Source organism: Phacochoerus africanus, chromosome 5, assembly GCF_016906955.1.
Source record: "Phacochoerus africanus isolate WHEZ1 chromosome 5, ROS_Pafr_v1, whole genome shotgun sequence".
Taxonomy (NCBI): Eukaryota; Metazoa; Chordata; class Mammalia; order Artiodactyla; family Suidae; genus Phacochoerus; species Phacochoerus africanus.
Genome location: NC_062548.1, coordinates 9,334,274 through 9,343,759, shown reverse-complemented (window position 1 = coordinate 9,343,759; position 9,486 = coordinate 9,334,274). Strand labels below are relative to the sequence as shown.

General features: G+C 54.6%; 1 protein-coding gene across 1 annotated transcript; it reads left to right on the top strand.

The window, feature by feature from the left end:
• The first annotated feature begins 65 nt into the window (after positions 1-65).
• SPACDR (sperm acrosome developmental regulator) lies at positions 66-4,219 on the top strand. The gene is made up of 3 exons (XM_047779689.1): positions 66-1,172; positions 1,440-1,766; positions 3,757-4,219. Exons 1-3 carry the CDS (start codon positions 1,119-1,121, stop codon positions 3,988-3,990), a joined length of 615 nt encoding a protein of 204 aa, XP_047635645.1. The 5' UTR covers positions 66-1,118; the 3' UTR covers positions 3,991-4,219.
• The last annotated feature ends 5,267 nt before the right edge of the window (positions 4,220-9,486 follow it).

Here is a 9,486-nt window from a genome sequence, read left to right as displayed (position 1 = left end):
AACTGAGGCTGTGGGCTCCCCTGGAGACCTTGTCCGGGCTGGGGAGGTTTAACGAGGCTCAGAGTGGAGATGCGGGAGGAAAAGGGAGCCAATGGCCTGGGTCCTGGGAAGGGGCAGGCGAGGCGAGGCGGAGGGAGGAGGGGGGCGTCGGCCCACGTGCTGGTGGGGGACAGGGAAACAATGAGGCCTTTGGTGATTGTGCGGGATCCACCCCCAGCTTCCCAGCGTGTCCCCTCTGCGGGCTGGATCCGGGTGGCTGCTCGGGGGCGGGGCGGGGGGCCCTGAATGGGCCCCTTGTCTCCACGCTGGGTGTGGGCCAGGCTCCCCGGGCACACGGTGCCCTCGCCAGGGCTGGCCGGCCTCCGTGGCCTCCACCCCCAGCTGGCTGAGGATGAAGCCTAGTGGGTGAGCAGCCCCTCCCTGGCAGCCTCGGCTCGGTCCCAGATGGAAGGGCAGGTAGGGAGAGGGACCCCATCTAGTGGGGAAGGAGGGAAAGCAGCAGCCTCCACGTGAGGAGAACCCAGGTCCTACTAGACGGGACCTTTGGAGAGCGGGACACCGGAGGCCTACTGAGTTTGGACTCCCTGCCCTGTGCAGATTTACGACTTGGGCAGGCTCTTTGGTTTTTCTGAATCTCAGTTTCCTCCTGGGTGAAAAGGCCCTAGTGGCAATAACCTACACGAAGGGCAAATGCGAGGATTACATGACGTCATCCAAGGGAAGAGTCCAGGGAGTTCCAGGTGCCCGCTCAGTGTTAGTTTCCGTCCAGGGGGAGCAGGGCTGAGGGTGCAGGGATTGGCTCCGGGGGTCCTGGAAGGGCCTCGGGGGTTGGGGTCAGGGCCGGCAGGCGCTCACAATGGGCTAGAACTCTCCCTCCCTCTGGGTTCTCATCCACTTTGACTCCTCTCCCTGTCCCAGGGAGGGGAGGAAGGGCCGAGGATGAGTCATTGGGGGGATCTTTCCTCCTGGATTCTCTATTTCTTTCTTCCCTGTTGCGCGTGAAGCTCCCGAGAGACCCCTTAGGTGGCGGCCACTGGCCCGCAGCCTGTTCCCCTCCCCCTCCCCCCTGAACTAAATGCTGGTTCTGCCCCCTACTTGGGGCTTGTGTGTCGGGAGAAATGGCTGCGGTTGTGAGGTTCTTCCGATGGATTTGGAGCAAGATTAGTCGCTGGGTGAGTTTCAGAGACTGCCCCGTCCTCTTGACAGGGGGTGGGAGATGCTGGTCAGCAGAAACCGCCCACCCCCTCACCTGACTTCCCTCCCCTCCCGGCCTCTTGGGACCAGACAAGACTGGAAGGGACGAGGTCAGGTTCAGGAGGGCTGGGGAGCGGGCAGGGACACCCACTGCCCCTGTCTCCTCTGGGCTTTCCCTTCTCCTGACTGGTGTCTCTTGCTCTGCCCTTCTCTCTGCCTCTCCTCTCCCCCGTCTTGGCTCTTAGGTTTTCTTCTGGAGACACCAAGCGAAGTCAGCCGTCGGGGAACACAGCGACTCCAAGAAAAATGCATCGAAGGTGGAGAAGATACCCAAAGTGGTTGAGACTCTCAAGTTGGTCGAGGCCTCCAAAGAGGCTAAGGTCTCCAAAGTGGATGTGTCCTCCAAGGTGGCTGATCCCTGCGTGGTGGCCAAGACCACCACAGACCGGGCCGCGAAGGAGGCGGGCCAGGGGAGGCGATCGCTGTTGCAGCTGCCCCGGACTGCTGTCAAGTCTGTCTCCACGCTCATGGTCTCAGCCCTACAGTCTGGCTGGCAGATGTGCAGCTGGAAGGTCAGCGCCATATCCACCTTGTCCCCGGCGGCCGCCCCCCACCCTCTCTTACCCCCCATGATTCACTCACAGCATGTAAAATGGTATGGCCACTCGGGAAAAATGGTTTGGTCGGTTCTTAGAAAACATGCAATTATCATGTGGCCCAGTAACTGTACGCTGGGGCATTTATCCCAGAAAAATGAAATTTTATGTTCACACACACATCTGTATCTGCATGTTCTCAGCAGCTTTATTCATAAGAGCCCAAACCAACCCAAAGGCCCTTCAGTGGGTGAATGTGGGTAAACAGTGATATACTGATACCATGGGCTGCTCCTCAACCCTAAAAATGAGCCCTGTGGATGCAAATGCAACCACTTGGATGGATCTCAAGGGAATAATGCTGGGTGAAAACAATCCCAAAAGGTTATATCGCCTAAGATTCCATTTATATTATATACCATTCTTTTTTAAAAAGTTTCATCTTCTGTTGGAGTATAGTTGATTTACAATGTTTTAGTTTCGTGTGTACAGCAAAGTGATTCACGTATGCGTATACATATATCTATTCTTTCTCAGATTCTTTTCCCATATACGTTTATTAGAAAATGTTGAGTAGAGTTCCCTGTGCTATACAGTAGGTCCTTGTTATATATACCGTTCTTGTTTTTTTTGTTTTTGTTTTCGTTTTTTCTTTTTAGGGCCGTACTGCGGCATATGGAAGTTGCCAGGCTAGGGGTCGAAGCAGAGTTACAGCTGCTGGCCTACACCACAGCCACGGCAACACTGGATCCGAGCCATGTATGCAACCTACACCACAGCTCACGGCAATGCCGGATCCTTAACCCACTGAGCAAGGCCAAGGATCGAACCCGCAACCTCATGGTTCCGAGTCGGATTTGTTTTCTCTGTGCCACGACGGGCACTCCAATAATAATTTTTTAAAAATTCACCTGACCGCCCTGTAGAGGGAGGTCAGAAAGGGCCAAGAGGAGAGAGGCAGGAAGGTCCACTGGGGGTTGCGGTCCAGGCTGAGAGGGAAGGATGTTCTGGATGGGGAGAGAGGCATTGGGAAGTACAAGTTAAGAGATTGGAGTGGTATTTAGGAGGTAGAATTGTTGTACCAGGTGGTTGGATGTGGTGAGGGGAGAGGGGGAGACGGAAGTACAAGCAGGCTGGAGCCATTTGCTCAGAGTGGAGCGGACTTAGGGGAGGAAGTGATGAGTTTAGGGAAATGCGGCAGGATGAGTGAAGATGTTGGAAGGACATGTGTGCAGGGAGATGTCTAGGAGGCAGTGGGATATACAGGCCTGGAGGCCAGGAGAGAGCTCTGGGTTGGACACAGAGGTCAAGGTGTCATTCTGTCCTTCATTTTAATACACTCCCCATGAAATCCTAGTGGGGACTCAAAGGTGAGTCAGACATGGTCCTTGCCTTCCAGGAGCTTGTATGCTGGTATTGAGAACAGATGAGTCTACAGAACAAATAGCATATAAAACATATAATATGCTGGTATTGAGAACAGATGGGTCTATAAAACAAATAGCATATAAAACAAATGGGGAGTTTCCATTGTGGCTCAGCAGGTTAAGAACCTGACACAGTGTCTGTGAGGATGCAGGTTCCATCCCTGGCCTTGCTCAGTGGGTTAAGGATCTGGCGTTGCCACAAGCTGCGGCGTAGTTTTGCACATGTGGCTCAGATCAGGTGTTGCTGTGTCTGCCATAGGCCAGCAGCTGCAGCTCTGATTCAACCCTTAGCTTGGGAACTTCCTTATGCTGCAGGTGCGGCCCTAATAAGAAAAAGACAAAAAAGAAAAACCTGATATGGACAAACACAAGAGTAGAGACAACCCGAGAAGGCCTCCTGGAGGAGGCAGTGCCCAAGCTAAGGCCTGACGGAGGAGGTGGAATTAGACAAGGCCTTGCTGTTTATCTGCAGGTGGTTCCACCAGCAGTTTCTCCCTAGACTGTGCTATTCACTTGCGCTCATCTTCTCTTTTTCACAGTCATCTGTGAGTTCTACCTCAGTTGCCTCCCAAATGAAGACTCGTTCCCCTTTGGAGTCTCGAGAGGCTGAGATGCTTCGGGAAGTGTACCTGGTGCTGTGGGCCATTCGGAAACAACTGCGGCAGCTGGCCCGCAGGCAGGAGAGGCGGCGTCGGCGCCACATCCGGGCCCACACCTGCCCCCAAACTGACCCAGTTCAGAGCCTGAAACAGGATGCCCGGAGTCCCCTCTAGGGTGGGAACCCCACATCCTCAGCCCTCACCTCACTCTTAGGTAAGGTTGATAGGAGAGGTTGGGGCAGCAGGCCACGAGTTGTGAGTGAGGAGAAGTTTTCATACTTTCACCTCTTATCAGGACCCCAAGGCCTGGCCTGGGGTCACACATATTCCCCTTCATTCCTTTTATCCAATTTGTAAAAAATTATCAAACTGTTGGGAAATAAATATCAGATATTTCTGAGTAGATGTAGAAGCGTGTTTGTGGTTGACCAGAGGCAAAGAGGGGAACTTGAGTGGGACAGGGAGAGTCACCTGAGAACAGGGAGGGTGGGGGGGCGCGGGATTGGGCCCACAAGCCTTTTAGGAGCTGATTGCCTTTGGCAACTCTGCCCGGCCAGTAGCAATAGCTTCGGCGCCCATCCATCGAGGACACGCTGGGTACCAGATGCGGAGCCCACGCTCTCCCTGGAAATCCCACAAGTGAGACTGCTGCAGATGTTATGGGACTTGTCAAAGACCCCACAGCGAATGACACCTCGCAGGAAACTCCGCCTCCGCAGCCCACGGCCCTGCCTCTCTGGCGCTCCCCGGCTCCGCCAGGGCGAGGGTCAGTGCCCTGCGCCTGGGGTCGGCGGACAAACAGCTGGCCATCTAGCCACGCCCCCACTGAGAGCTGCGGAAAACTACACTTCCCAGGGTTCCCCGCGGCGACGTGGCGCTGCCGGGGGCAGAGGGCCCGGGCTGGGGGCGGGGCCGCCGGGGTCGCAGTCGGAAGACTCGCGAGGGTGTCCGCCTGACGCCGCGGGAGCGAAGGCCGGGCGGGAGGCCTTGGCCTTCCGGAGGGCGGGGGGGGGAGGCAACAACACAAGGGAAGACCGAGGAGCCGCAAGTTCCCTCTACGGCTTAGCCCACCCGCATGCCCAGGCCACGCGGAGGCGCAGAGGTGTTTCGCCAAGGAAAAGCGTGGATATTTCGCCAGACGGCAAAATTCTGGGACGTCAGAGTTACAGGGCTTGGAGGTGGGGGAGAGCAAAGGTTGGCAGCAGGTCCCGAGCCTAGAGGGCAGCAGAGGCCCTGGGACCGGGGGAGGGACTGCTGTGTCGCTGGGTCTTGGTCTGGGAGAGGTCGGCTGTGAGGAGCAGGTGGTGGGCGTGAGCAAGGCTGGGGGCCAGAGAGGAACAGCAGGGACGGTTTGCAGATTCCCAGCACCCAGTTCACTAGAAGAGTCAGCAAATTCTCCTTCGGCCCCCATCTCCCTCATCCGCAACTCTGGCAGGGTTGGGCTCCATTGCTGGGAATCTGGGTGGCCTCTCCCAAAAGACCGGAGTAGCAGTGGGCTACCCAGCCCTATGCCCTGCAGCTCTGCTACCCTGATCCTGTTAGCTGTGCACGGTGCCCCAACATTTACAGTCCTGGTAATATCGCTCACACTTATCAAACACCCACTGTGACTATTCTTATATCTTGTTCTAAGTAACTCTCACAATAGCTTTATGATGAAGTCTTATCACTTCCATTTTTTCGCGAGGAAAATTGAGGGACAGAAAGGGTATGTTTAAGGTCATGTAGCTTTTCATTCGTCCTATGAATGAGTCTGGCTCCCACAGGACATATTACAGGTACACACACGTTACACAGCAGGTGTTCCATACATGAACACGGTGACTTCGCCAGGAATGAGTCCTGAGTTTAGCCTGAAGCCAGGCAGGGCCTCAAAATATTGTAATACCCAGGGGCTCAAATCTGGGGCTTTCACTTACTGGTTATTCACCCCATGTCCATAAGTGCCAGGAACTTTTCTGGGGCTGAAAAGGTGGTACAGGGTCTGTGTCCCAGGAAGTTTGAGATTTAATGGGTCTTAGGGCTTTGGAGTAGTGCCTCTCTGTCTAAGATCCAGCATCAGCCCCTCCAAGTCCTTAGAGATGTGTTCCTCTTCCTACTGGGGACCTAGGGTTCCAGTGAGAGGAGGGTAGGGTAGGGTAAAGCCCCCTGAGAGTCACTGCAAGTAGCTATAGGCCCAGGAGCCGATGGACTTGAGGCTGTGGGCTTGGGGGAAGGAATACTGCTTCCGTTCTTCTTTGGTTTCTTCAGCATCTTGGGAATGTGAGGAGAGAGGAAAGAAAGGTGAGTTCAGCCAGCAGCCAAGCTGGCACCTCCCATCTGTCTCTCTCTCCCCAGGCGTGATAGAGTCTTGTCTGGACTTGGCCAAGCGGGGGCTGGAGACCTGTGGGAGAGAAGAGGATGGGAAGGAGGGGGAGAGTCCATAGAACTTGCTTTTCCTAGATGTCTCAGTGCACCCGGGCGGTCTCCTTCCTCCCCATCCTAAATAATCCAGTCCACACCCCTGGAGAAAATTTGTGTTGGGACATGAGGAAGAATTTCCCAACTGGAAGGAAAGCATATAGGATCTCCTGGGGTGGAGATGTGGGGTGGGGGGGGGAGATTCTTACCCACCCAGCCCTCTCTTCCTAGAGAGCAGTGGAGGATGGCGTGACCTCTGGAGAAATCTGCCTCCCAATGACAGTCTTGAGCACAAATCCTACCTTGGACACCTCCTCTGACCCCATCAGACCCCAGGCATTCCCTCCCCTCTCCCAAGGCTGCTCCACTCCCTGTGGCAGAATTGGTAGGGCTATGGGTGGGCTCGGCTGGGATAGAGGTCTGCTTTTTTTTTTTTTTTTTTTTTTTGCTTTTTAGGGCTGCACTTGTGGCACTTGAAAGTTCCTAGGCTAGGGGTCAAATCAGAGCTCCAGCTGCCAGCCCCAGCCCCAGCCGCAGCAATAAGGGATTGAAGCCTCGTTTGTGACCTACACCATAGCTCATGGCAATGCCGGATCCCTGACCTACTGAGCAAAGCCAGGGATTGAACCCCATGTCCTCACGGATGCTGGTCGGATTTGTTTTCCGCCACGCCATGATGGGAACTCCAGAGGTCTTTCTTTATTTTCAAAATCCACTTACCCTATTAGAGAAGGGGTCCCTGGGGATGTGGGGAGCCAACAAGAGTGCTGGTCCCAGATGCTCTTGCTCAGTTCTCAGTTCCGCCCCATCTCCCTTACTTCCCTTCATCATCGTGATTTACCGAAAGTGTCAAATCTCATCTTTTTCCCTGGGATTCCCTACAATCTATTCATCACACATCGGAACATGTCCCTACCCTGCTTAAACCCTGCAAGGGCTTCCTATCACCCTTGGGAAAAAACTCAAACTGTCCCCTTTGTCTAGAATGCCCTTCTTGGAGTTCCTGTCATGGTGCAGCGGAAACGAATCCCACTAGGAACCATGGGGTTGCAGGTTTGATCCCTGGCCTTGCTCAGTGGGTTAAGGATCTGGTGTTGCTGTGAGCGGTGGTGTAGGTCACAGATGCGGCTCAGATCCCGTGTGGCTGTGGCGGTGGCGTAGGCCGGTGGCTACGGTTCTGATTTGACCCCTAGCCTGGGAACCTCCATATGCTTAGCGTTCGGCCCTAAAAATAAAAAAATAAAATGTCCTTCTCTCAGCTCTTGGCATGGTGGGCTCCTTGCCTGTCTGGGTTCTGTGTGCATGTCGCTCCATCTTTGAGGATTCTTTGCCCAAGCACTTGCCCTAGAGATTGAGAGCGAGCCACTGTCGAGGCCATCCTCTCTCATCATGCTTTATTTTCTCATAGTACTTAGCAGTGTCTGAAATTACCGTATCGATTTGTTAACCCGTATTCTTGGGCGGCAGCAGTGCAGTGCAGTAGTTGAGAGCATGGGAAGTGGTTTGAACAAACACTTCCTGGATGCGTAACCTTGGGTAAGTTGGTTAACCTCTCTGAGCCTTGGTTTCCTCATTTGTCAAGTGGGCGAAGCAGCAGTCCCGGCGTCCTGTCCTGATGGTCAGGGAGATGATGGCTGTCACACCCTCCGGGCTCAAGAAAAGTTGGCTGCTGTTATTATGATGCTGGTTCTGATCTACGGTTTACGGCGAACTAGTTCTGTGACCTGAAACAGTACTGAAGGAACCGGAAAGTAAACCTTCACCTAGGGTGTGGGACGCACTCTCCACGCAGCTGTGTGGTGCAGGGAACACCATTTTGGAAGTGACAAGAAATGCCGCGTCCCTGAGTAGCCCAAACAGTTTTTGAGAGAGAGTCAGGAGACCTTGGTCCTGGCGTCAACATTGCTACCGCTTTGGTGCAGGTCACAGGTTGCTGGTGAGGCCCTCACCTTCCTTGAGCCTCAGGTTCTTCAAAGAAAATGATGGGTTGAGGAGTTCTCTTGTGGTGCAGTGGCTTAAGGATCAGACATTGTCACTGCAGTGGCTCTGGTTGCTCAGGCCTGGCCTGGGAACTTCTCCATGCTGCAGGTGTGGCTTAAAAAAAAAAGGGGGGGAGTTCTTGTCTAGGTTCAGCAGAAATGAATCTGACTAGGAACCATGAGGTTGCGGGTTTGATCCCTGGCCTTGCTCAGTGGGTTAAGGATCCGGCATTGCCGTGAGCTGTGGGGTAGGTCACAGACACAGCTCGGATCCCGTGTTGCTGTGGCTCTGGCATAGGCCAGCAGCTGTAGTTCCTATTCGACCCCTAGCCTAGGAACTTCCATATGCCAAGGGTGCAGCCCTAAAAAGCAAAAAAAAAAAAAAAAGGGAGGGGGGTTGCTCCCTGCCAGCTTCCAGGGGTTCTAGTTGGGCCCTGTGCTCCTTTATCCACTGCATACTCTTCAGCGTCGGGGACACACAGTGCCCCCAACTCCCTCAGCTCTGCTTCCTAACTCTTCAAAGCTGCCACAGAGAGAGCTGACCTGGGGAAAATATTGTTGGTCTTAAGCCTTTGATCCCAGAGACAAAGTCCCAGCCCTGGACACCGGATCTTCTTTCTGCCCAGGTCTGGCCCTCCCCTTCAGCCTCACCCACTTTCATATTTGAGCCCATGGGGAGGGAGAGCCAGCCCCGCCTGAGCCACCCTTCCCCCACCACAGGCATGAAGGCCTTGGCCTCAGACATGCAGGCAGAGCATGCGGACAGCTGGAAGTACGCAGACGCATGTGCCTGGGTGTACTTGTGGGTCTCTGCAGTTATATTTTAACTTGTTCCTGTTTTTTTCTCAGTTGTGTCAGGACTGAGATTAGAGGAAAAGATTGTAGGATGGCAGGGCTGGCATTCTCTACCCTCTGCCTGAGGGAAGAAGCCACCTGTCAAATGAGATGTTAGTCTCTAGGGCTGTTGTGGGGGTCGCTTCCTTTGTCTGCCCCCCCTCCCTGCAAGATATGCCGGTGGTCCAGCAGGATTTGAGGGAGGAGGGGCATGAGACGGAAGCCCCGGTGGGACTCAGAGGGCGGGAGCTTTTCCAAGGAGCCAGGAGGGCTGCAGGCCTGGGAGCAGGTGTGTCTGGTGGTGGCCTCATGCTGAGTTCTTTGCCCCCTTGGTCCCTGCTGCCAGATTGTCAGCTGTCCACTCCTTACTGGAGCCGCCTCTCCACTCACTGGTCAGTCTGGGGGACTGGGTTAGATGGCCAGTGAGATCTCCAAGGGGAAGATGGACTAAGGGAGG

Coding starts and splice junctions, on each gene's coding strand:
- SPACDR (XM_047779689.1), top strand. CDS start 1,119: ATGGCTGCGGTTGTGAGGTTCTTCCGATGGATTTGGAGCAAGATTAGT. Junction 1,173..1,439: donor GGAGCAAGATTAGTCGCTGG/GTGAGTTTCAGA, acceptor CTTGGCTCTTAG/GTTTTCTTCTGGAGACACCA. Junction 1,767..3,756: donor GGCAGATGTGCAGCTGGAAG/GTCAGCGCCATA, acceptor TCTTTTTCACAG/TCATCTGTGAGTTCTACCTC.